This window comes from Mus caroli, chromosome 2 (assembly GCF_900094665.2).
Source record: "Mus caroli chromosome 2, CAROLI_EIJ_v1.1, whole genome shotgun sequence".
NCBI classification, from domain to species: Eukaryota; Metazoa; Chordata; class Mammalia; order Rodentia; family Muridae; genus Mus; species Mus caroli.
The window spans coordinates 47,482,596-47,510,106 of record NC_034571.1 but is presented as its reverse complement, the minus strand read 5'-3'; the positions used below and the strand labels follow the sequence as shown (position 1 = coordinate 47,510,106).

At 42.7% G+C, this 27,511-nt stretch overlaps 1 protein-coding gene across 2 annotated transcripts in view; it reads left to right on the top strand.

The window, feature by feature from the left end:
• Neb (nebulin) overlaps nt 1-27,511 on the top strand; it is a 200,705-nt gene that overhangs the window by 139,068 nt on the left and 34,126 nt on the right. For both annotated transcript variants that reach the window (XM_021181047.2, XM_021181053.2), the window contains exons 97-125: nt 40-153; nt 668-865; nt 1,180-1,284; nt 1,941-2,045; nt 3,177-3,284; nt 4,807-4,911; nt 6,485-6,592; nt 7,156-7,260; nt 7,356-7,460; nt 8,402-8,500; nt 8,905-9,015; nt 9,611-9,715; nt 10,315-10,419; nt 10,859-10,963; nt 12,935-13,039; nt 13,163-13,267; nt 14,067-14,171; nt 15,332-15,436; nt 16,733-16,837; nt 19,099-19,203; nt 19,550-19,657; nt 22,874-22,978; nt 24,373-24,477; nt 24,843-24,947; nt 25,616-25,720; nt 25,811-25,921; nt 26,569-26,679; nt 26,897-26,998; nt 27,104-27,208. In XM_021181047.2, the coding sequence (XP_021036706.1) occupies nt 40-153; nt 668-865; nt 1,180-1,284; nt 1,941-2,045; nt 3,177-3,284; nt 4,807-4,911; nt 6,485-6,592; nt 7,156-7,260; nt 7,356-7,460; nt 8,402-8,500; nt 8,905-9,015; nt 9,611-9,715; nt 10,315-10,419; nt 10,859-10,963; nt 12,935-13,039; nt 13,163-13,267; nt 14,067-14,171; nt 15,332-15,436; nt 16,733-16,837; nt 19,099-19,203; nt 19,550-19,657; nt 22,874-22,978; nt 24,373-24,477; nt 24,843-24,947; nt 25,616-25,720; nt 25,811-25,921; nt 26,569-26,679; nt 26,897-26,998; nt 27,104-27,208 (3,165 nt within the window). The remainder of the gene's footprint in view (nt 1-39; nt 154-667; nt 866-1,179; nt 1,285-1,940; nt 2,046-3,176; nt 3,285-4,806; nt 4,912-6,484; nt 6,593-7,155; nt 7,261-7,355; nt 7,461-8,401; nt 8,501-8,904; nt 9,016-9,610; nt 9,716-10,314; nt 10,420-10,858; nt 10,964-12,934; nt 13,040-13,162; nt 13,268-14,066; nt 14,172-15,331; nt 15,437-16,732; nt 16,838-19,098; nt 19,204-19,549; nt 19,658-22,873; nt 22,979-24,372; nt 24,478-24,842; nt 24,948-25,615; nt 25,721-25,810; nt 25,922-26,568; nt 26,680-26,896; nt 26,999-27,103; nt 27,209-27,511) is intronic.

Sequence of the window (27,511 nt, the reverse complement as noted above, 5' to 3'; positions counted from 1 at the left end):
TACTCTTCATGTTCTGGCCTTTCTATTTGTTCTCTGTAGATCAAATACCGAGAAGAATATGAAAAGTTCAAAGCCCTTTACACATTACCAAAAAGTGTTGACGACGATCCAAACACAGCGCGGTGTCTCCGAGTGGGCAAACTTAACATCGACGTAAGTACTGCAGAGGCTTTAGTGTACACAGAAGCTGAACCAAATAGCCATGCGTTATCAGAGTACTTTCTATGAAACCAGGCGTGTGACACTCATTGTACATCTACACAGAAGCTAAGTATTGCCTCAAACTGGAGGTTGGAGAGATGAGATGGTTCAGAGGTAAGAATACGTGCTGCTCTTAGAAAGGACCCAAGTTCAGTTCTCAGAAACCAGATCAAGCAACTCACAACTGCCTGGAAGTCCAGCTACCAGAACCAGCATGCATGTGACACACATTCATTCATACAGACAGTCACACAGACACAGGCACAGGCACAGACACAGGCACATACATAAACGTAAACAGAGAAATAGATCTTTAAAAAATATCCTGGTATTAATCTATACAAAAAGTGCAAGAGAATTCCAGCCTCCACCCCCCAACCCAGTTGCTTGCTATGATCTGAAGAAGACAGTCATTCCACGGCAACACAGCAGGTTTCCTGTAACTGAATTGTAACGACTTTCACAGCGCCTGTACAGATCAGTGTACGAGAAGAACAAGATGAAAATCAACATCGTGCCCGACATGGTGGAGATGGTGACTGCCAAGGACTCTCAGAAGAAAGTCAGCGAGATTGACTACCGCCTGCACCTCCATGAATGGATTTGCCACCCTGACTTACAAGTCAACAGTCACGTCAGAAAAGTGACAGACCAGATCAGCGACGTAAGCCCATTGCTTAGGCGGACCCTCCCATAGTTGCTCTAACACACTCATACCCCAACATTGTTGAGAAGCTGGCTCGCCTGCCTATCCACCTTTATCCCTCTTGTGTTCTGATTACCTGAGTCTCGGGATTTTAGAGCTATCCCTGCAAGCAGGATTGGGCAGATTTCTGTGGCCTCCCAGCCTCATTACTAATAACCTTTGCTTTTTGTTCCATCCCCATGTCATCTGGGTCTAGGGTACACCAATTCTTTAATATTCAAGGGATGGTCAGATTTTTTTTCTGATCTTCTGTATCTGCTGAAACCCCCTAGATTGTATACAAGGATGACCTCACCTGGCTGAAAGGCATTGGTTGCTACGTCTGGGACACTCCTGAAATTCTCCATGCAAAGCATGCTTATGACCTACGCAATGATGTGAGTAGCCTCATTTGATTTGTTGGTATAAACATACCTCTACACAGTTTAGAGTCAAGGAGACAATGTTTAAAGGGAGAACGGTGCCACGGTCCAGTCTTGGTGAAGATGCCCAAGCTGGAGAAAGATGCTAAAGAGAGAATAGTCATTTCTTAGCAACACATTTAGCATTTCTATCAAACAACCTGATGCGGCTGTGCCTTGCTCCTCTATGGAGAAGTGACTCCAAGGCCTCCTCTCTTTAAACTATTTTAGATCTGTTTAGACTATGTTAGAGGTATTTAAACTATTTTGAATATATTTAAACTGTTTTGAATATATTAATGAGCACATAATTTTTATTCTATGAAAAACTCATTCGTTGGGAAAATCAAAGAGATTTATTTGTGAGATATAAGGGAATTTGTCACACAGTAATATGATAGTGAGGATTTCAACAAGAGCTTTCAGAGGAGGAGAGTGGCCATAACACCATTTGTATAATTCTAAAGCCCCAAATGATTGTAAGCATTGGTAAGTATGGGTTGCTATAAAATTCAAATCCATCCTCTGCACGTTATGGATGGGAGTGACCCTCAAGCCCTTTGTAAAATCTTGCACTATCTGGTACAACGGATGTTCCAGCGTAGGCTTGCTTGCTTGCTTCTTCTTGGCAGATCAAGTATAAAGCTCACGTGCAGAAGACAAGGAATGACTACAAGCTGGTGACTGACACACCGGTTTACGTTCAGGCAGTCAAGAGTGGGAAGCAGCTGAGTGATGTAAGTCCTCCCCGGGGAAATGACTCTGGGTAGCAAGGAAGATGGGGCACAGATCAACCAAGGACTGGACAGCAGCAGCTCTTCCTAACTGGGGACTAGACTTGGTACCCGAGAAAGTGCTTGAAGAGCTTCCTCTCCCTAACATCGGAAGTGTCAGTAGTTTGCAGGGGTAAAGTTTTGAGCCAAGTCTGTGAAATGCTTTGTATGGTAGAGCGTCCAGTGGTGCTTTTCATTGCTGTACTGTACATAGTGAGAGGCATTTATGTCTCCCCGTCTAAGCTGTCTAATAATTTAGAGCCAAGTGGCAGAAGGAAGCGGGCTGTGGTGTTAATGATGTAAGTTGGAGTTGTACCTTTGCCACATAATACAAGCCTGGCATCTTTATGTATAACATGGGGAAGCATGCATGTAGATTTCCTGTCATGGCTGTGAGCAGGCAGAGAAGAGAACCACCCAGCTGTCCTTTTTATGCACGGGTAGCAAGTAACTATTAGAGCCCACTGGTTATCTAATGTAATTAATCTAATCTAATCGAACCAGTTATAGGATCTGATCCCACCTACTCCCTTGAACTTCTGGAGGGGATCTGTCCATCCCTATCTTTGACACATGAGTGGTGCCAAAAATTCTCAGAGCTATCTGTAGCTGGTTCTGATTCCACTGCATAAGACATGGTCACATAGCAGAGGTCTCTAGGTGTATCCGTTCCTCTTTCGTTGTGACAGAAACAATGGGATGAACTACTTAGTGACTTTCAGTTTTAGAGAGTTCGGTCAGTGGTTTCTTGACCCTGTGTGTTTGGTGTGGATACTGTGGAGGTACCCACCTGTGGCGAAGGCTAGTTCTCTGCCTCGTGGTAGACAGGAAGGAGAGAAAGGGGTGAGGAAGCAGGCCTAGGTCAAGAATCTGCCCCCACTGACCAATTTCCCCCAGCTAGGTCCCCACTTCCAAAATAGTGCCCACCGGCTAGGGTTAAAGAAGCAATGGCAGTGGGGGAGGTCGTATTTAAACACTGAGCAAGGGGAAGCAGGCTGCCCCGTATTCATAGTCCTAAATATGATTCCCACTTGGTTCACTCTAACAATGCAGCTGCAGTCTGAATGAGCTTACCTTACCCCTCTCTGCACCCAGGCTGTCTACCACTATGACTACGTGCACAGCGTCAGAGGCAAAGTGGCCCCAACTACAAAAACAGTGGATCTGGACCGGGCCCTCCACGCATACAAGCTTCAGAGTGAGGTGGGTGTTGGGAAAGGGAAATATCAGCAGAAAGCCAGGCCTCGGGGTCCATAGAGGCAGGTTGGCTTATGCATCCTCACTGACCGGTCTTGTAAGATATATAAATGCTGTTCTATTTCATGAGTTTGGGAAAACAAACAAAAACAAAACAAAAAACCCATCAAAAACAAATATTTCACTGTTCCACTCAGTGGGTTGGAAACAGGAACCAGTAATGTCTTGCCTTCCTTCTCAGCTAATGGGATCCTCCTAAGACGAAGCCAAACAAATGATAAATGGGCATGCAGATGAGCAATATTTGCAAGTCAGGAAGATGAGAGCTGATATACCATCACTACTCTTAAAAACCTTAAAATCACAAAGGAAGAGTTAAGGCATTTGCTATAAAAGGCCACTAACAGTAAGAGATAAAGGTAGAAACTGCCATTTGAGTTTGGAAGATGAAGAATGGGGGCTCTCCCTCTCACCCCACTTTACTGTGCAACCCCAGGAAGCTGCTCTACTGCTAGTTTGTATTTAGAATATAATATGTCATTTGGTTTCTTTCCCCACTTTAAACACTATTCTTATGCTTATAGCTCTCCTGAGAGCCAGAATATGTAAGACCATGAACAGACCTTTGCCCTACACTCCTCCACCAACATATCCATCTTGACCTCATTCTGTGATGTCACTATGTCTGGGGAATACAGGAGGACAATTATCAGATGTGCCTCATAATAATAACCATCGCAGGGACCATCAATGGCTTGAGTATCTCCCGAGCAGATATGGCAGAGATGGTACTTGGCTGCGAGCAGATATGGCAGAGATAGTACTTGGCTGCCTATCTTGTCTGCATGGCCAAATTCTTGCTACATGCCATGAAGCCAGTCAGGTACATATTTGATAGCACAAACACCCTCCTATCTATAAGCCATTTCCCTCTTTCAGCCTTGTCTTAATTTTTCCTGTTGGAAAAATTCATAAAGGTACTGACAAACATAAGGAGAAAAGACCATCCTGGTTCACTGTTCAGGGGTCCATAGCAGGGAAGTCACAATGGCAGGAACTTGAAGCAGCTGGTTATATTCTGTTCACAGTCAGGAAGCAGAGGGAGATGAGTCTTTGTACTTACCTGGCATCTTCTCTTCTATACAACCTAGGAGCCAAACACAGGGTATGGGGTTGCTCTCCATTAGGGTGTGCACTTCTGTAAACTCAGTCAGGAATATCCCTCCTGGATATGTTCGGGGGCTAACCTAATGTAATACCTCATGGGTATGCCTCTAGGCCTGTCTCCTAGGAGGCCGTATAAAGATCCTACAGAGGTGCTAGTACCAACCCCTAAAAGTCTTTTTCCCCAAAAGAGTAAGACAAGAGGAACCTGACTGAATCCATAATTCTTACAACTGAACTTCTTGAAATCAACTCAGAGAACATAAATAGATCAACTTTCTGACCAAAAATCTAATGTGATGTGTTTAACTCCATGTGCTTTGATGCTAAAAGACATTTTACTTGCTCTTTTTCATCCTGGCAGAATTTGTACAAGAAAGGCCTGCGCTTCCTGCCCACTGGGTACAGGCTCCCTGTTGATACCCCTCATTTCAATCACACCAAGGATACCCGCTACATGAGCAGCTATGTGAGTAACCTTCATTGTGTCAGGGTCTGAAATTTAAATGTGAAGAAGCTAATATTAGTTAATAATCTCTTCTCATGCTCAAGTTATACCCAGACAGCTCAACGTGATGGTGGAAAGGACAAAGGCAGATGTCATGTTTCCTGGGGATGTGATGGCATTGGCTGCTTATACAGCTTGGGTGTGCCTGACTAGGATAGTGAGTCAGAACAGGATATCACAGGCACCTTGGTTCAGCACTCAGTGCTATCAAGATGCCTCTGGTTCAGCTGGGCTTAGACTAGAAGTATCTATCACGGGCATTCTCCACATAGAAGTATCACGGGCATTCTCCACATAGAAGTATCACGGGCATTCTCCACATAGAAGTATCACGGGCATTCTCCACATAGTTTGCTGGAAATGCAACTTCACATACACACTGTGTGCTGAGGGCGTAAGCTTAGGAGACATCACCGTGTGCCCCTTTGAGAAGAGTTCTTGCCACGCTGCTGAGCCTGACACTTACCTTGCCTTTTACCTCTGTGCTCAGTTCATGGGCAGTCAAGGGGTGTCTAGGTAAGTTGCCATAGGTTGCCTCTGGCACTTCCTTTTCCTGGGTTTTGTCAGAATCAGCATAGGACCTGAGACAAGTACTCCAGGAGCAAGGCTTAGAGAAGTGTGGTAGTCGTCTACAGGCCATACCATGAGCCAGCCATTGTGTGGAGAGCGAGGCTAAGCTCTCTCTCTCTCTCGTTGATGCTCATCTTCAGAGTCCTGGGTATTGATCCTGCTGACCAGACAGTGCCAGCATGGCCCAATAATGCACTACTGCCAAAGTAGACATTAACAGATTTAAGAATCAAACCTGTTATTTTTAGAAATCACTCGATAAGTCATCATTCAATATTTAAAAAATATCACCTTGGTCCTTTTTATGTTTCCTAATTTTCAAGCCACTTTGAGATTAAAGTGATAGGGTTTTTTTTTTCTTGTGTTTTTGTATCATCTCCTATAAAAAGATTTCACCTGGTAAGGGGACTTTTTTAACCTTTCCAGACACGTCTTTATCATTCAGCTAATAACTTACAAGGCTTAAGACCATATTAAAATCATGACAGTGGGGCCAGTGAGACAGCTCAGAGGCCAAAAGCATATGTCACGTGAGCTGGCACCAGATCTGACTCTCAGAGCCCATGGAAAAAGGAAACATATTCCAGAAATTGGCCCTCTGACCTCCATATGCATGCCATACACATGTGCTCCACCCACAGGTACATGTCATACACACACACACACACACACACACACACTTGCACACGCACACTCTCACATACACACACTCACACACACACGTACACTCTCTCACACACACACACTCACACACACACACACTCTCACTCACACACACACACACTCACACACACACACACCAATAATATAGAAATAACATTTAATTTATGTCAATGACAAGTTCTTACAGCTAATGTTTAGAGACTAAGTTTCAAATCAAGGCACAGTCTCTTTTCTAAATGAGAGATAGAGTACGGTTGTTTGTGTATCCATTACTGATCTCCATCTGGCTTTGCTTTCTCAGTTCAAATACAAAGAAGCCTATGAACACATCAAGGCAAATGGGTACACACTTGGACCCAAGGATGTCCCGTTTGTCCATGTCCGGAGAGTCAACAATGTCACTAGTGAGGTACCGTGAACATTTGTTCTCTGGGGAAAACACTGAATTTCAAAATGATGGCTTTGTTTGGGAAACATTAAGAATTCTTATATTTCATCTGTAAGCTTGCAGATTGGACAACAAGATGAGGACCCTATTATGGTTCTGGTGTCCCTCTCAGTGTTTTTCTTTCTTTGTTTGTTTTGTTTTTGTTTCCTATTTGTTAAATCATCATAAAGACTTGGTTCCATAGACTATGCTGGGCGTTTTATTTTTGTAAAGAAATACTGCACTTTGGTATTTGTGTTAATCTTTCATTTGGTTGTATTTGTGTCTGGCTCACCACCCCGACTTTCATCAGCTCTATTGTATATCTGCCCTACTAAACTACCATCTCATGGAACATAGACTACTTTACCCTCAGAATTCTTCACCTAGATGACAGAAACATCTTCTCTCATTCTAATCTTAAATCATTTTGTAGTCCCGGAGTTTCCTCTCTTGGTCCTTTGTGTAAAGAACTTGTTTGTTACTCAGTAGATTCCCTCATGATCCTGCCCTAAACACTTAGCATGGTTTCTCCTTCACTGCAGAGACTATATCGAGAACTGTATCACAAACTAAAAGACAAGATACATACAACCCCAGACACACCTGAAATCCGCCAAGTCAAGAAGACACAAGAAGCTGTCAGTGAGGTAAGAGTATGGGAAGCAGACAGGCCATCTGTCCAGGGAGAAATGCTCACTATTTGCTCTCTAACGTGATTCTGTTCTTTTCCTCCCCACTTTAGTTGATCTACAAATCAGACTTCTTCAAGATGCAGGGCCACATGATCTCGCTGCCGTATACACCCCAAGTGTTGCACTGTCGCTACGTGGGAGACATCACGAGTGATGTAAGCATCTTGTAGGCTCTTTCTAAAGAAGTCCAACTGAGAAATAGCATTGCTTTCAGCATTTAAGATACTCGCTGTGGGCTTTAAAAAAGCCTTTTCCACTGCACATTTCATAACTAAATGTACAATGTGGAGGTGAAATTGTTGAGGGAATTCCCACAGTTTTCTGGCCACAGGAAAAGTCATGAGAAAACCAGTGGAGGGACAGGAATGGCCACCATGTCCTCTTGTTTAGTCACTGCCATTCTACGTCAACATAAGATCTTCACCAACTCCTACTGTTCTAGTGTCCTGTGTCCCTGGTCATATTAGGTTTCTTTCTCCTCCGGACCCTGTTGGCACTCCCTCTTAGCATCTTCCTACTGCCATTAAAAACAAACAAACAAACAAACAAAAGCTACTTGGATGTCTCCTTTTCCTGGTGGACCCACCCATTGGATCTGCAATCTTTTCCCTAGACAGGATAATACAATATCACTGTTCTCCCCTTGACTCAGGGTTAGAGATTTAACTTACAATTTGGTTGCAGGCAGAGTAAGAGAATAAGGTATACATGTTGAATCAAGCTGGAAAGTTCAGCTCCCCCACCCCCCTTATCTGTAGAGGAAACCTTCCATAGACCACCAATGGATGTATCAAGCCACGACTCTACTACATACTCTTGATAGAATTTAAATTGTGAATAAGGCACACAATAGTAAGCTTAAAACTCATAATACAGTAAAATAATCATAATGATATACTAAAATAAAAGATATTTAAAATGCACAAACTGCTTTTTTCTGGAATTTTCCATTTTCTAGTTTTTCATAACAGTTGACAATAGAAAACTGAAACCATAGAAAACAAAACTATACACCAGTAAAGAAGTGTGGCTGTCTGTGTTTTTTTGTCTTGTATTTACCCTGGCTCATAACCATCTGTCTGTGTTTGCCCCGCAGATTAAATACAAAGAGGATCTGCAGATCTTGAAGGGACTTGGCTGCTTCCTGTACGACACTCCTGACATGGTCCGATCCCGGCACCTAAGGAAGCTCTGGGTGAGGACATGCCTTCACAGTACACAGCTTCCCCCATAGAACTCTCATGCAGCCCATTGCTGGCTTCCCGTCAGGGAAAGAGCAGAAAGAATCTTAGGCCTACTTCTACTTTTAAGGTGAAATTTGCCATCAACCCACTTGAGTAGGTCATAATCTACTTCTGATGATCTGTGCCTGTTATAAAGGTAATGTGCTTAGCTAAGTGATGGTTGTTTTTGTTCTTGTTTGATGTTATTTTTGTCCCCCTGAAGAGGGAGAAAATGGGATGGAAATGATTGAGACCCTTAGCCTCCCAGGACACATTTAGAGCCTTTTCAGTTTGCATATGACAGCCATTTGATAGATATGACATACAGTCCCTTAAATGACTAATCAACTTGTGTTTCTGGCTTTCTTCTTCTAAGTCGAACTACCTGTACACGGATAATGCCCGGAAGATGAGAGACAAATACAAAGTGGTGCTTGACACCCCAGAATACAGAAAAGTGCAGGAACTGAAGACACATCTGAGTGAGGTAAGGATGCCACTACATAAGAGGCAGAGAGGCCAGATGGACTGAGCTCCTCAGGATTCTCAGCTCCTGTCTATGATGATAGTACTCACTGATGACAGGGAAAGGATGTCCCTTCTGTGCTTGACTGCAGAATGTTCCATTGTCTCTATGTAAATCAGTTGGCCTCACATTGGCTCTGTTTAATTGTTTTTCTCCTCATGTAAAAAGGCATTAATAGTTGCCCTTCTCTAACTAGGGTAAATAAGAGGTTTGACATGATTTTATAGCTTAAAAAGTCTTTGCCTTAAACAATTGTCTGCCTGCAAACTAACATTAATTCAAGTTTTTCTGTCTTGAGTGTGGAACCAAGGATATAGCAACAGGGTCATTGACTATTGGGTGGCTTGATAATGGCTGCTGTGTTGATGCAATGGCAGGGAGGGAGGGGAAGTTCAGGAGGCACATATTCATGAACTATCAGTTTAGAAGGAAGAAACTTAACCAGTTGTAGCAGTAGGTCACCTGCCTTACCCACAAGCAAGCAGTCAGGGCATCCCCAGCACACTAGCCATGCCAACAAAGAGGAAGTGACAGCGGTCTCTTGTTTTGCCTCTAGCTGGTGTACAGAGCCTCAGGCAAGAAGCAGAAGTCCATCTTCACTTCAGTTCCTGATACCCCTGACCTTCTAAGAGCCAAGCGAGGACAGAAGCTTCAGAGTCAGGTAGTGCCTATGATTAATGAAAACTGATTAGTCTTCTAGGAGGTGGTAATGTCTACTTGACCTTCCTGGGCTGGTAGCTGACAGAGTTGGTTGTCCTTGCTGCAGCCTATGTCCACTAATATCGCAGTTTTCTTTGGGGCTATCATAACTGTGCTTGCGTTTTCACAAACAAAGGGCACCTTGTCTTCTTTGCTAAGGGCTGTCTGAGTTTGTCATGAGCGCTAAGTAGTAAAAATGGTCCTTTGACCACTTCAAGAATGTGTCTGTTATCCACAGACAAAGGAAACTCTATGTCACATATGCAGGCAAAGTTGGGGGGGGGTAGGATGCTGAAGGATCTTTCAGGATCTGTTCAGTCTTCGTTGGCATTTTTTATCACATGGCTTTACACTGGATCAAGTCCAGCAGAAGGATTTTTAGACAGCTGTTTCGTGGATATGTGTTTTCAAATGTCATGCCCAGAGAAACAGATTCACAAACGCATATACCAACAACAAACTTAGGCAGCCAAACATGCATACACATAGATAAAGACTCAAAATGAAGAGGACAGACTGAAACTTCATCGCTAACTCCTCCCCTACTCTCTTATTACCCAGTATCTCTATGTTGAACTTGCTACTAAAGAGAGACCTCATCACCACGCTGGAAATCAGACCACAGCTTTGCAACACGCTAAAGACGTGAAGGACATGGTCAGCGAGGTAAGTTGAGGATCCCATACCAACACATCCATTAGCTAAGAAATACTTCCAAGCCTTTTCCTGCTGTCTCAGTGAAACTTTTACCACTACAGCGTGTACTCATCATCACCCACACACAGAAGCTGTGCTCTAAGAATGAGAGGCATTGTACCTTTCCCTTAGACTTGTGACTTGGGTGTAAATTGGAAAGGGTTAAAACACAAACTTGGGCTGGTACCATGTGGTATCTACATATAAACCACTTGCAGGATAAGCCTGATAACCTGGAGTTCAGTCCACAGAACCCACATAAAATTGGAAGGAGACCCAACCCACATAGTTATCCTCAGTCTCCATGCATATGCCACATGTATGTATATACACACACACACAAACATGCCACAATAATTATAATGAAATTTAAGCTTGTTTGTCTTTCTCTTTTCTTTCTACCCCTTAGAAAAAGTACAAGATTCAATATGAAAAGATGAAGGACAAGTATACACCAGTTGCAGACACACCAATCCTCATCAGAGCCAAGAGAGCTTACTGGAACGCCAGTGATGTGAGTGTCCCTTCCTTCCTTCTCCTGCTATGATAGAGAGCACTGTTCTGTTACATCTATAGCTCAAAGTCATTGCCCACAGAATGGATCAAGAAAGAACATACAAACACAGCATCACTCCAGCTAAGTAGCTAAGAATTGTGTTGAGATGCTGCAAGCTATTCATGCTCTCCTGGGCAACAGCATGACCCCTCCTTGTAGGTCTTGGGCGGCATCCCGGAGATACTTGATAGCTAATTTATTTAGACATAAAATCGTGGTCTTGGGTGAAAAAAAAAACCACATAGATTCAATTAAGTTGCATGCTCTTCAATATATATGTTCTATATAATTTGTCTAATTTTTCTCACGTGCGAAATAGGATGAGAAACATGGTAATGAACTAAGACTACATGTACCAAAAAATGTGAATAATGTGTCTACTACACTACAGAGCTTGTTAGTTAGTGCTTGGGAAATGCTCTCTTTCTAATTTCCTCCTGTACAGTGTGTGAGTGCCAGGACTCAGGAACACAGTAGCTAGAATCAGAGGGAAGAGTTCTTTGTCCACATCACCTGATCAGGGAAAAGTCTGCCTTCTGCTGCCAATGAGTTTATCTGTTTCTGAAGATAGGGATTATTAGTCCGCTTGAGGGAGGGCCTCCTGGCTTTGTGCCTCAAAACTCAACTGCAGATTTGCTATACCTATTGCCACAGCTCTTAGTGGATTGGACAACTGGGCTTACACCTAGCTGAAAGCCCCAGCCAGCACTACGTATACACAGTATAGCTCTAGATTTCATGGCCACATGAGGTAATTACTAGGAAAAAGACAATTCTAGTTAATACTTAAAATGCAAGGTGAGAAAACTATAGATTTACTTCAAAAATCTATCCTTCAGTACATTCCAGTCCTTGTGTGACATCCCCTGTCTTTATCATTCAAGGTTACAGCTGAATTTTTCCCGTTTTGTTTTGTTGACTAAGCTTTGACTTTGTAGCTGAGGTGGCCTCTCATTCACTATGTAGCCCAGGTTGGCCTCAAACTCACAACAGTCCCTCTCAAATCCTGAGAGTACACTGTTGGAGCAACTGTGACCAATAACTTGTCAATATTAACTTGTATCAAATTTAATTTTCTTTGCAGTGAAGTGGCCATACCTTGAAGTTGATCCCAGGGTCCAACTGTGTGCTAGAGCTTCCCCCCATGGCAATTTTTTATATCTTTAATCTTTAACAGTCCTCAGCACCAGTCCCAAGAAACCTTAATCTTTAAAATCACCCCAGCACAACAAGGATGTTAGATTTACTGTAGCAACCATGGCTGACCCCACAAGTAATTTTCTAACATCACCCACATAAAGAACAAAGTACTTCAGAAAAGGCATCTTTCACTATCTGCTTGCTCAGGACTAAAAGCAGGCTGCCTAGAGAAGCATCTGTCCTATGCAGATGAGAGAATAGAGTCATCATGTCACAAAGATGAAAGTCATAATAAAGTGAAATTTCAAGACTGCTTGGCGGAAAATATTTTAACGGCAGAGGGTGGGAGCCAAGACATTAGTTTGTCTTAGACAAAGCAAGGCTGTGTATTCTTCGCTGTTTGTTTCCACCCCATCCCTGAAATAAACATTTACATATACTTCTTTTTTAAAGTTAAGTAGACTCCGATTTAAAGAAAAACAGCAAAGACATACAGAGAATTCTAACATGGTTTCACCCGTCACTAACATTCAGATATTTGCACAACCATGAAGCATGGCTCCATCCATTACTACTTCTTCAGTCCGTGTTTTTTTTTTTTTTTTAAATTATGAAGCTTTCTTTAGTGTCTTTTTCTCTTCCAACATCGGGAATGGATTTTCAAGCATTTCTCTAATTTCATTCATGGGGAAAATCTGAGAGAGAAAGTCAGGAGAGTTAAAACTGAACTGACCTGAGTTATTTAAACTCGGTAATCTTCATAAGCAGTGTTGTATTCTCTCTTAACAGCTTCGCTACAAAGAAACATTTCAAAAGACTAAAGGGAAATATCACACAGTGAAGGACGCCCTGGACATTGTATATCATCGCAAAGTCACAGACGACATCAGTAAAGTATGTCCCTGGGTGTGACTGCTTGAAATGGGTTCTGTAACCCCCCCCCCAAAAAAAAGTCACTTTTCTAAAACTACAGGGAGATTCACTTTACATTAACTTAGAGTTGACTTTTTACAACAGGTGAAATACAAGGAAAACTACATGAGCCAGCTGGGAATCTGGAGTTCCATCCCTGATCGCCCTGAACATTTCCATCACCGGGCAGTCACCGATGCTGTCAGCGATGTGAGTATCACCGTCAGTTTTCACACAGAAATCCATGCTTCCCTGTGAGCTGTGATATCAGCCACTGCATTAAAAACTGCTGCAACACTTGCCTAGTTTTTTGCAGGGCTAGGGAGTAGGTTTCATATGCCATGGGACATGAGAAACAGTGAATGTGCTGGGTTCAAAGGATGCCTTGTGGGAGTTGGTTCTCCCACTACCCATTAGGGTTCTTTGTGGCATGTACCTGCTGAGCCATCTAGCTGGCCCCGCTTCCATAGATTTTTAGATCTTGGGTATGGTTATTTCAAGTCATAAAATTTAATTACTAAGTGACTAAGCCTGTGCTTAGGAGAGAGAAAATTATATTCAAATTTGTCACCCTATGTTTTTGATGACTCAGAGCAATATAGTTTATGCCTATCTTGGGTCCCCCTATGGTTTCATCAATGTCTCAAAGCAACATAGTCCATGCCCATCTTGCTTCCTTTGAAGAGAATATGACAGAAAGCAAGGCCCATGTAGAAAGAGGTTTCACCTGTCTATGTGACAGATTAGCGGCCAAGCCACTGATATTCTCTATAGAAAAGTATACCAGTTAAAGTTGATTTTATTTAATAATAAAAATGAAAATTTCTAAAACAAATCATAAGAAACCAGTAATTCTAGAAATTTATTTAAACAAAACAGACTCTTTTAAATCTTCATTACTTGACAAACTTTGGGACTCACAGTCTCCAATTTGTTCACTTGGATGGCTCCTAACCTATACCTATTAGAGATGAATTACTAAAATGCCTTGCTATTCCCCTTCTCTTAGGTAAAATATAAAGAAGATTTGACCTGGCTTAAAGGCATTGGTTGCTATGCCTATGATACCCCTGACTTGACGCTAGCTGAACAGAACAAGACTCTCTACAGCAAGGTATACTTGTTATCTTCTCCAGGAGAGAGGCTTCATCATTAAATATAAAGCCAAGCTCGCAGAGATGAGCGCTGCGGAAAGCCTTTTATAGCTCCGTCTCTGTCCTCACTTCTAGACCCTGCAACTAAACCCATGCTGAACTTTTCGCTTTTTAGAGAGTTTCAAGTTTGGTTTGGTTGGGGTTTTGGCTGGGTCTTACTATGTAGCCTGGGTTAGCCTAGAACTCATTATGTGTACAGAGTAGTTGGCCTTGAACTCACAAAGCTCTGGTTCTCTTTTTCTCCTGAAGAGCTAGGATTAAAGGCATGTATAGTCATGCCTGGCTAGAAATTTCCTTAGTGCTGACCTCATTAACAGGAGTTTATTTGTATTTGATGAAAAATTATCTAGTATGACTATTCATGATGATTCCAGAATTCCCTCTCATGAATGTATAGGGATGATTCGCCTGACTAAAGCATTAGTACAGCAACAAATATCAAGTATGGTTATTTTAATCTAAAAGCAATGTGGTATATGAGGTGAATTATGGTTTTGGGACCTCATTTTTCTATTTAAAAAAACAAAGCAGTTGAATTTGCCTTTAATCTAAAATTAAAAAAAAAAATCCAACTTTTGATGAGTGCCAGACAGAAGATATTTTGCAGTAGACTTGGTGGCTTTATTATAGCATCCATTTTATTTGTTAGAATCATTTAAAGTTATATTTTAAAAAACATTCTTAATTTGTAGAACTGTTTAAAAACAGGTTTCGGGGTAACTAGGTCATTATCCACCCTCCTCTGTAAAACTTTAATTATTTGATTAGTTGTGAGAAAACTACAGTTTAATATACTAAAACCTGCTTTCCTGTGGCCCTTCAAAACACTTTAAAGTAGAATCACCGCACTGTGCCAAAACAGAGAAGAAAAAACTTTGGGTCTTCCATCAGCATGGAATTTGTATTTAGTGACCATCTAGTAGGTGGTTTATACTATGTATTTGGTACAATTTTCAAGATGTCAGCCCTTCTGATTTGCACTGCCCCAGGAGATAAAGAAAAAAAAAACTCAATGAAGACTTGTTAGTTCTATGGATGCATTATTACAATTGTAAAATAAAGAGTGTTGCTCAACCTTAAGATTAGATATGCAATCAAATAATTATATTCTTTCCCCCAGTATAAGTATAAAGAAGTATTTGAAAGAACAAAGTCAAACTTCAAGTATGTTGCTGACTGTCCAATTAACAGGCATTTCAAGTATGCAACTCAGTTGATGAATGAGGTACGTACAACTAATTTGATTAAGCCTATTCAGTTCTCTTAATAAATCTGCAAGGCTATTTCATTAAAACCTACTATATAGCATGAACAGGAAATCTGTCCTAAGTGCCCATTCCATATAAGAACTTGGAAAGACTATACAGTGTCATTAACTGGTAGGCTCTGCCAAAATCTTGAGTAGGCCCACATTCATCTTCACCTCTGTAACAGTTTTATGGTGCCAGAGAGAGGAGGAAGGATTCTGTGGACTATCAGCTAAATCCCTTTAACCCGTTGTAGACCTGGGAGACCTAGATGGTCAAGGCTGATTCAGTAGTCCTACAAAGGCACCAAAATGGAAGTGGTCAGAACCCTGACTCACTCAATGGGAATAGTTGTGTGACTCATGCATTCAAATATATGACTATTACTCCCATGGAATTAGATGCATAGTAGTATCTATTTATAGCTCCCCTTATATTCTACCCCTTCTTTCTTATACCTGTTTTTACAGTGATGTAATTTGAATATAATTTGAGCAAGTTGATAATCAAGTCCTGATTGGGGAGTTTTTATAATGTTTAGATGTTTTCATAACTAAACTTATTCTTTTCTGCTTTCAGATATCCGTGGACTTGCATAAGTCCAAACACGTTAGATAATTAGTAAAGGCGAGCTAGCAATGAGACTGTAGCTAGCCGTGCATTTCCATGTATGGCCTTTGCCGGTTTCAATTCATTTCTGTCTAATTATTTCATTTCAACACATTTCCAGGCAGGAAAACTCTAAGAACAATACCATCAGCAGCTTCCTAGGGCCAACAATCTTGATATATTTTATTTTTCCTATTTCATGAATAATTTCCAAGTGTCTTTTAAATCATCAAGGAAATTAGTACAACTTTCCTTGAGTAAATGTAGTTATACTTTTGGATATTATAGTTAGTTACACTTTTGTATAGCATTAATTATACTCTTAGATTCTTGGTGCCTTGTTATTAAACTTGTAGATTATTGGCATCTCATTTTAAATACAGTGTAAGATTCCATACAGCCTGACATTACTAACATGTCTTATGCAAAGATGGAAACATGTGGGCCTAAGGTCCATTGGTCTGCTCCAGAGGTTGCTCTCTCCCAGGCTCCAGCCTCTCTCTGGAAAATCTGCCTTAACTTGTAATTCCAACTCTCTGTATGATCATCTAAGCGTTGTCCTGGGGACTGATAGGTTTCAAACGCTCCGGAGTGTTTAGATTGAGACATAACCATGTACCCACGAAGTCACATTCTTGCTGTAATTTAATATGATGTTTGAGCAGAAAAAATACAGAGCTGATTATGAGCAGCGGAAAGATAAATACCACCTGGTAGTCGATGAACCTAGACATCTGCTGGCTAAGACCGCAGGCGACCAGATCAGCCAGGTACTGTGATGAGGCCAGTGGCTTGGCCCAGACAGGACTGTGCTGCGATTTCTCCCAAGGTGTCGTCCCGTCTGCTGCAAGGATGTCATAGGTTCTGCCTATGATATTGGGATGTTCTGTTTCCAAGTATCTGTCTAGCCACCCAAAGAGCCTATGAGCTATTTGAGTGTGCCAGTCAATTCTCTGTGTCCTCACTTGTGCTGTGGTGAAGATGAAAACAGAAGCCTGGGCTCTCTCTGTTTTATTCTTCTGTAGAACTGGTTTGTTAACAGCAACTGTAAACTGCAAATTGAGTTGTTAAAAAAACAAAATTTTAAAGTTATGGGAGAAAAAAGACAGAAGAAATCCCTACTCTTATTTTTCTGTTCTGTTGATATCATCTTCGTAAGGCAGTCTGGGTGGTAACATACATATTGATACCTCTGTCCTACCGGTTTGCAAGGATTGGGGGTGGTCAAAGCATAAATATTTCAGCCACTCTCCTTGATCCCACATGGGGACTTCACCACACAGCCCTGTGAGTACACAGAGTATGTTAAGCCTACATCTCTTCACTAAGCAGTGACTGGGATATAGAGCCATGTTCTTTCTGTCTTCATGAGTCTCTTTTGTGCTTCACTGCTCTTTGCATGGACAGAGAAAATATAAATCTAGTGCCAAGATGCTTCTGAAACAAGGCTGTAATGAAATCCTGCGTCCAGATATGTTGACTGCTCTCTACAATACACACATGTGGAGCCAGGTAATGTTCAAGGGGTGTGAAGAAGCAGGCTTAGACCGTCTGTGCATTTCCTTTTATGCTCTCATTGGTCTCCTCTCCTGACTTCTGCCCCTGCTGCTTTCTCATGATACAGCATATGAATATTCACTCCTTAGAAGTAAAATCTAACTGTGACCTGGGGTACCGGACAGCCACTGTCTGTACATCTAATGCTCAGAAATCTGCAAAGATCAGCAGAGTCTCCATGCATTTTTCTTTCAACCTGATATAACATTTACTCGTGTTTTTTAGTGTTTGCTTTGAGAGGCAGATTCCTTAGAAATTAAGGCTCTTTAGGAGATTCGTGGCTTTTAAAGGTCTGAATATTTAATGTTTTCTTCTAATTGCCCCATTGCTCAGTTCTCACTGCAACTGTTTCAGAGAGCTGGGGCTAGCCACGTAGCCTCCAGACATTGGCCATATTCATATTGGTAATATTATCACCCCACAAGGTCCATTGAGCACACACTGACACCTTTCCATCAGAGACTGGAAGAGAATATGGTAACTTCATTACCTGCAAGAGCATTAATGAAATGCCAGAAAGGCTTTAGCCAGTCTTTTGTATTAGCAGAAAGCTTTGTGATTTTTAGTTTGTTGTCAAATCAATATATATATAAAGGCATACCTTCTTACATAAACATCTTTTGCCTTGATAGGATCATCAAAACACTGTGCATGAAAATTTGTTGGTCTCTGTATCTGTCCTGCTTAAAACAGCTTATGTGCATGAAAAAAAAAAGAAACAAAACCACAAAAAAATGAGACTTGGGAATTACAAAAAAGATATAGTTTGGATCTGGGGAAGAGGGAAGGTGGGAGGAGGGGAGGGAGGGGAGGGAAGGAGGGAGGGAAGGGGAGGGTACAGTTGGGATGTATTGTATGAAAGAAGAATAAATGATAGGTAGATAGATTATAGATAGATAGATAGATAGATAGATAGATAGATAGATAGATAGATAGATGGATGGATGGATGGATGGATGGATGGATGGATGGATGGATGTGTGGGTGGGTGAGGATGTGAGTGGGTAGATGAATGGATGAATAGATAGGTATATTAATAGATAGATGATAGATAGACAGACAGACAGAGAGATGATAGACAAAAAATCTAAAATACTTTAAAAGTCATATATATTCATTTTATTGGACATCTATTTTACTTGGGCATGGAAAAATTACCAATGTAATATGAAATGTTAGAGTAACATTGTCAGTCCAGAGAAGAATCTAGTCTTCCTCTGATATTTACTGCATACGTGCCCTTGGCTCAGGCTCCTAACCTCTGAGAGCCCCTTTGCTTCCATGTATATGAAATATATTGAAAAATATCTGTCCATGCTACTATACTACTGCAATGAAATATAAACTGTGTTAAACATCTCCAGTTAGGATTTAAGGCAGAAGCCACCATGATGCCAACACACTCTGGTGTTGCATGAGATTTCTTTAGGGCCTCTGTTCTTGAGCTTAACTTGTCCTTTCTTCCACGATTTAGATCAAATACAGGAAAAAGTATGAGAAGTCAAAGGACAAATTCACCTCGGTTGTGGACACCCCAGAGCACCTGCGCACCACAAAAGTCAACAAGCAAATCAGTGATGTAGGTACAGAGCAAAGGCTTGCATCTCCAGAGCATCCCTGGGCTCAGAGCATCTGCCCGGGCGGGGCCCACTGTAGACTGTCAGGTGTCTGAGAAATGGCTGTCAGGGGGCGGGAGGCAAGGGGGATGCATACCCCCTGCACACAGGGCTCTTCTTTCATACTGAAGACTTGTCATTCAAATCAGCAAGCAAGCTAGGAAGAAGCAGGGGCCTCAGCAGACGGCTTGTAAATACCTATTGGGTTTATAGAATTGCCTTTCCTTCCTACTTACTTGCCATGTGTATTTTAAATTGCAAATGGAGAGACATGATGTTACACCTTCCTGCTTTTTTGATCTGCTTCAGATACTTTATAAACTGGAATACAACAAAGCCAGACCAAGAGGCTACACCACCATCCATGACACACCCATGCTGCTGCATGTCCGCAAAGTGAAGGATGAAGTCAGCGATGTGAGTAACCTTCCTTAGCCCCTCCGTCTTAGCCTTTCATTGTGATGTAGTAAACTCCAGGTGGTGACCTGGGGAAAGACCACATAGCAACTTAATGCCCTAAAATGACAATCCCCCATCTTCCTTATGATTCTGTGAGTTGACTAGACACAGCAAAAAAGGTCTGTTCCAAACGTTATTCGCAGACAACAGGGACATAGCTAGGCCAAGATTCAAGGTGGTTCTTACAAGACCCAGTCCCAATGTATCAGAGTCACACTGATGTGGATGAAAAGGGCAGGCAGATCCAGAGACACAAAGTGCAATTGAAGAGAACTTAGTGGCAAAGCTTAGTCCAGGGCAGCAAGGCAAAGCAGACCCCTGTGGTTTGTACCAGAAGGAGAAATGTATGTATTGGTCACGTCAAAGGCAACTCTACCAGACCCAGGAATGTACCTGTTCATCTTGAGATAATGTCAATTGGGCATGATGGTACATGTCTTTAATCTCAGAACTACAGAGGCAGAGGCAGGCAGATCTCTGAGTTCTATACCAGCCAGAACTGTACAGTGAGAGCCCATCTCAAAACCAAAAGCAGACAAAACCAATAGTAAATAGTAATGTCAAGAGGCCCTTCCCTGGCACCAGCCTTTGGTTGTAAACATCTATATGTTACTACAGTGATTTTGTCCTAGTGTTTTGCTAGGAATCTTTGTAAGAAAAACTGAGTTGGGTGACCAGGGTGACCCTGGAACAGACGTGGCAGTTTCAATCAAGATGAGCACAGCTCTGTGAAGCTGAATCCACAGAGAGCCATACTCACACAACTGACAGCTGATGGCCGATTGGCTTCTGTATAAATGAGGCCCCTCTGTGCATCTTTTCAGTATAGCTTGGCAACTAGCAATGTAATGTCTGAGATCTAGGAGGCAGAGAGCCAATGTTTCAAAGTCAGTCAAGAGTTATTCCTGGAACTCAGACATCATTTCTTCCCTACCTTTTACACACATTCCAAGAGATGTGTTCACTTGCCATCCCCGAGATACATCCCCTTATAAAAAGAAAGTTTTATATTGACTCCTTGTTGGGTACTTCCACTCTGTGATTGATTGGCCCTGTTGCTTGAGCCTGGGTTAGACTGCGACTTGTAGCAGAAGTACACAGCAAAGCAACAGGGCCAATATGATATAAGAAAGGAAGAGAAAGGAGCTGGGTCTCACTATCCCCTCAGAGGACAGGCCACACTGCTGGGAGGTAGCAGACCTGTAGGAGGTTGAAGCCACCTTTTACTACCTGCCAGCAAGCAGCACCTGAGGCTGGAGACCAAGACGTTAGTCAGCTTTAGGGACATTACAGGTTCAAACTATGGCAAATGATAAAGAAATGGTCACCAGTTCTGGAGGAGCAAACAGCAAAGCCACATTTTGGGGTAGCATGTGGAAGAGATCCCACTGAGGCAGTGTGACCCAACCAAGACCACTCCACCAACCTTACCTTCCCAGAGAAAATGAACTAGCTGTTATGTTCTTACACTCTGAATTTCAGGAGAATTCCTATTCATAAATTTTCAAATCTTGACTTTATGTTGGTACATGGGTATAATCCTAGCATTTGGGAGGCTAGCTGAGAGGATTGCTGGTTTAATAAAGCCAGGCAGGGCTGTGTAGAAAAAAATAAACAGAACAAAACCAGATATTTGCTTGGATTTTTGTAACTGAAAAACCACCATCAATTCATTAGAAAAAAAAAAGATTCAGAATGTTTTATTTTTATAATGTTTAATTTTCTGTAGCTCAGACTGTCCTAGAGATTACTTTCTAGCCAAGCCTGGCCTTGAACTCACAGTGATTCCCCTGCCTCAGTCTTCCAAGTGGCATGAATCAATATAACTCACACAAATTCAGTGTTTTAAATAATTCTATGGTATTTGAGCTTCTTGGCCCATGCAAACACACGTGCACGTGAGTATACACACACACACACACACACACACACACAGGAAACTGTTATGCCTGCCACCTATCCCAAAACCTTGACTATAGCTATGCACAGGGGTACACTGGTAGATGAATAAATATGCCATACTGTTGACTATGAGTCACCATGAAAAACCCTTGGATATTTAGTGTAGTGGTTGAGAAGGTGGACATGTATAAAAGAGCATCTTTGCAATATGAAATCTGTTAAAAATAAGTTTAGGTGCTGCACACAAACAAAGATAAACACAAGTATCCAGCAGGTCAAGCGCACAGCAGCCTGCTCCCTGTGGTAAACTGAGGCATTTTTTATATCCACTTCCTCAAATGCTTGTTAGAATATGCTGGGGTAGGTACTGATGAGAAGTACTAATTCTAGAACTTTCTTGTGAAGTTCTAGAACTTAATTAATGTAGTAGTCTGTAAACAATCCCAGCATACAGTACTTCTTGTGGTAAATATAGTAGACCCTGATACAGTTCCTTCCCTTTGAGCATACTCTACCTTAATCACATTCCCCCACACCAAGTGAAAATGACAATATTGTACCCTTGGGCCATAGGATTTAGGAAAAGCAAACATAGATGAAGTTAGAGGTCCTAGACTCAAGATAGCAGAACTACTTGTTGGCACTCCCACGTTCAATCCAGTTACCAAAACTCATGAGGTACAGCTCTAGTCCAACAGCTGTGATGACCGTGTCTTTTGGTATGTTTGCCCCTTGAGATTCTATGTGCTGCTTCTGGGAATGAGATAGTAACTGATGTAAAACCTTTGCCTTGAAGAGGTTCAGCTTAATAGAAAAAATAGACAGGTAAATAGCTATGCTGTGACTGGAGAGCTGGAAGAACCATGGGCTCACAGGAGGAACCATGGGTGCACAGGAGGAACCATGGGCACACAGGAGGAGGGCAGGCCTGAATGCGTCCTGGAGGGTGGTTTTCAGGATGTCTGCACCAAGGCCCTTCTGATGTGGGAAGGAGAAGTGTACATGGAGAGCTGCCAGCTGACTCTTCCAGCCCACACTAGCAGGAGTAAAGCCTGTAGCCACACTGCTAACCACACTCACTGTGTTTTGACAAATGTAAGAAGGCTCAGTTCCACATAGCTGCATCTTCCCCTCACAGCAGATTGTTACCAGATATGCTCTCGTGGGCAACATAGTGTAGTGCCATCAAAGTGTTAGTTTCTTCATCTTTAAAAGGTTTAACTAACTCCCTAGGGGGTAAAAAACTAACCATGCCATCATTGTCTCCTATAGCTGAAATATAAGGAAGTTTACCAAAGAAATAAATCTAACTGCACCATCAAGCCAGATGCTGTTCATATCAAAGCAGCGAAAGATGCCTACAAAGTCAACACAAATGTAAGTTATAGAGCTTTCCTTGTCTCAGGCCAGCCTTAGTCTCCCTTTGCTGCTGTAATAGAATACCTATGACTGGGTAGTTTACAGACATTGACTTACATTCAGAGAGATAGGGAGGTCAAGAGTATATGAGTATCTGGCATGGCGTCTCTTAGTGCATTCTCCCATGGCAGAGAGCAGATAGGGAAAGTCTAAAAGTGAATGATTGTTCTCCTGCAGCATGAGCCACAGTCCCCCTGGAGGTTCTGTCTTTGTGCCCACATGGCCTACTGAAGGTCTCAACTCCTCCTTTCATACCAGTGGCAGTCAAACCTCAGCATGAGTTTTGGAGATGGCTGTGGTTTGCCGTTTCACCGTAGCAACCGTGGTGGAGATTTAGCCACTTCAGCAAGCATGTGGCCTTTCAAATCTCATCATGAGATGAAGCCTCTGCCTGTCCAGATGAAAAGCTCAGCTTCAGGGGAACAAGTAGCTAGCGAATGGTATTAAAAACTAGATGTTCCTTCTGTTCTTCACGAAGGGGCATGAAGAGACGAGGGTGATCTTGCTAGGTCACACGCTACATCTCCTTAGTGTTTGAGGACAGCTGAGTCCAGACGTTAATTCTGAACTGAAGGCAGTGCTTTGGAAAGCACTTCAGCATCTTTCAGTCTTTGCTCCATGCTCCCCTCTTGCCCTAAGCTCTAGTGTCTGCTTCTGAAGGAGAAGCCAGAGCCGCTAGCTGCTGTCAGGTACACTGTTTGGATGTTCGACTTACTCAGATAATCCCTATGTTGATGCCTTTCTTTAGCTGGAACACCCTAAAATCTCACCCACAGAACCAACTCTGTGAACTTAGATGGGCACCAACTTTTTAAAACACATAAAATAGTGTTATGAAACATTAGAAATCCAACTGATTCTCATTCATTCCAGAAACATCCATTTCTAGGGGCCAGTAGATTAAGGTGTCATAGAAGCTAGCAGGAGTCTTAAGGATGCACTAGTAGGTAATAAATAGGTAAACAGATGTGGGAAGGAAATGTAGGAAAACAGACATTGTGGAGTCTGGGGGATAGTTGTGTATAGTGTCTGTCATATTCTGGCCACCTTTACGAAAATACCTATAATTTACTTACAAGTTAACAAGTAGACTCTGAAGGTGACGAGGGTGGAGTTAAGGTAGGTTGTAGAATCATCTCATCTGGAAGTCTTCCAAAGCTTCAGTATCTATTTGGGAGCAAAGAGTATCCACTGATAGCCTGAGTGACTGACAGGCTGAATAGCGCAGACAGTTTTATTGAGGGTTCCATGAGCTACGATTTGTGGGACGTTAAACTGCAAGAGTCCCGCTGGGCACTGCATATATGTGTCACCTCAACCTGAGCATTGTCTTTCTGTCACTTTCAAAACAGCTGGACTACAAGAAGCAGTACGAAGCCAATAAAGCATACTGGAAGTGGACGCCCGACCGCCCAGACTTCATCCAGGCGGCCAAGTCGTCTCTGCAGCAGAGTGACGTAAGAGAGGAGACAGACACGTGGCCCGTTCCAGTACTCACTGTCAGGGCGCTTGCCCCAGCTGACTTGGGCTCCAGAACAGAAGGAAGTTTGAGGGGAAATGCAAATTCATGAAACAAACCTGGCTGTTGAGCCTGTCCTCTGACAACTGGTCCCAGGCGTGAGGGCTCAGAGACCTGAAGCTAGAGAGGGCAGGAGAGTCTAGTCCTAGTCTTGGTTCCTGGACTAGAAAGGACGAATCTAGCATGTGGTAACAGTGAAAGGCCAGGAAGCCCCTCCCCTGACTCTGAGAATGGGTATTCCCTCTGAAGACTCTTCTCCAGTTTAATCAAATGACCTGCTGCCTCTGCTTTCTCCTATCGCAGTTTGAATATAAGCTGGACCGAGAGTTTCTCAAGGGCTGCAAGCTTTCTGTCACTGACGATAAAGACATGGTGCTGGCCCTCAGGAATTCCTTAATAGAGAGCGATGTAAGTATTCAGCCTTCTACAGTGTCTACCCTGACTCAAGGCCATCCTTGGCTTCTATAGTGTCTACCCTGACTCAAGGCCATCCTTGGCTTCTACAGTGATGTCTACTCTGACTCAGTAGTCTCCAGAAACATCTAGGACAGGACAGAAGTCCTCTCTGTAGGAGCTCAGCTGTGGTCCTAGCACACGGTGCTGCCATCAGCGGCATCTGTGATGAGCTGGGTACCATCTGTGAAAATGCTGTTGAGCCTGGCATGATTCTTGGCTTATACTGAAGCTGGCCGTTCCCATAGCACAGGGAATCTGAAAGACCGGCTAGATTCTGTCCCGAATCTTAAAGTTTCTTTTCTGTGGGATCCTAGTCTTCCTACTGTGTACCTGACACCTCTGTAAAGGAAGAAAGATTGTGTGTTTCCAGGCCCAATGGGTGACATACTCGAGAATGCTTTGAACTAAAGGCAAAGATTTACCGTGAGGTTTTCATCTTTATTAAAACCCCAAGTTGTCAGGAAAAACCCATTCTGAATGAGCATTAAATCCTTTGGTGCGTTCCTTGTTTATCAGTGGTATGCTCTCAGCTGTTGCTGAGGGGTTTGGGAGCTGAAGGAAAATGTGCAAGATCCTTAAAAGAAGGTAAAGAAATGTCTCGTCCCTTTCAACCCCCACAGCTGAAATACAAAGAGAAACACGTAAAGGAAAGAGGAAGCTGCCATGCTGTGCCTGACACCCCACAGATCCTCTTGGCGAAGACTGTCAGCAATCTGGTGTCTGAGGTAACCCACCCACAGCCCATATGCTTCACTTCCATCTCAGGCTGAGGCCCCAGGCAGAGGCCTTAACAAGCTCTTTGTGGATCCCTCCAGAACAAGTACAAGGACCATGTCAAGAAGCACCTGGCCCAAGGCTCGTATACAACCCTACCAGAGACCAGGGATACAGTTCACGTCAAGGCAGTGACCAAGCACGTCAGTGATGTAAGTGGCCAGCCGCGGAGCTCTTGATGGCAACTAGGAGTTATATCAAAGACAACCAACTTCCTGCTTACAAACCACCTTCTTTTATGGATCAGCCCTCTCAACCTGAGTACCTGTATATGAATCCTAAACTCTAGGGTTTATTTTTTAGAAGTGTATTGGTGTTCCAATTGTGCCCATTGAAGCAGATGTAGGCTTTGCACTTTAGCAAATCTTGCAATCTAAGGCATAACTAATGTTATCAGTGGGAGACAGCAATGCCAATCGAAAGTAGCCACTGCTGTCATTAAGTAATGTACAGTTTGAGAGCTAAAATCACCTTGTGGACCAAAATAATCTCTGCCCACTGCGTCCTGCTGGTATAACCTATAACAGATATTTTAAAGGTAAGAATTAGGAGTGAGCATTGAGTGTGCTTGAATTCAGTTCTCCAAGCTTTCTGGATAGTTCTAGTGTTGTTCCTGGATAGTTCTGGTGTTGGTCCACTAGAGAAAAGCAGGGGAGGCAGTAGACTATGGCCCAGAGATCCAAGTTCCAACTGACAGTGATTGGAAACCATGGGTTTTCCTGAAGATCTTCTCAGATCCCTCAAATAAACCTTTTCCTCACCTTCCTATCCTCACACGGACAACTCTGCTGCCATTTAGACAAACTACAAAAAGAAGTTTGTCAAGGAGAAAGGCAAGTCCAACTACTCCATCATGCAAGAGCCTCCAGAGGTGAAACACGCCATGGAAGTGGCTAAGAAGCAGAGTGACGTAAGTGTCCCCTCAGCATCCCAGAAGCTCACGTGATACAGTGGACCTCAAACGAGTTCATGCTCCTGATGTAGTGACTTCCCTGTCTGGCGGTTTTAGAAAAAGCAGGGGTGGAAATTGGCTTCTTTCTACATACATGCATGCAGTTTGTATTTAGTGAAGACTATTGGAAAATTCTGTGTGCCTCACGTAAGCGTTTTTCTTCCCTCAAATAAAGGTTGCCTATAAAAAAGATGCCAAAGAAAATCTGCATTACACCACAGTGGCCGACCGGCCAGACATCAAGAAGGCCACCCAGGCAGCCAAACAGGCCAGTGAGGTAAGAGTGTCATTAAAATGACCTGGCACTGAAGGGCCACTGTGAACAAGAACAGGGTGTGTGCCACTGAGACCACACTTCCCATTTCTGTTCTCTCTGACACAGGTGGAGTACAGAGCCAAGCATCGCAAGGAAGGCAGTCATGGGTTAAGCATGCTTGGCCGCCCAGACATTGAAATGGCCAAGAAGGCAGCCAAGCTGAGCAGCCAGGTAATAGAAAATGACAAACAGTGACCCCAGTGTGGGATTTTTCAAAACTATTCAGTGAGAAAAGATTCCCAGAAAGCACAGTATCAATGACCAAGGAGACATGAGCTCTTAATTTGTACTGTAGCATTTAAACTGTGTATAAAACCTTGACTCTTTCTTGCTAACCAACTTATGCTTTCTAGTTTTCCACATCTCCATTTACAGGTATGCATCTAGCTGCTTGTGTATTTAACTGCTCTTCTGTGACAAAGAGTGCCTTTTGCTAGGCAGTAAGATTTATATCCAGAAGGTCTGCTTTGGACT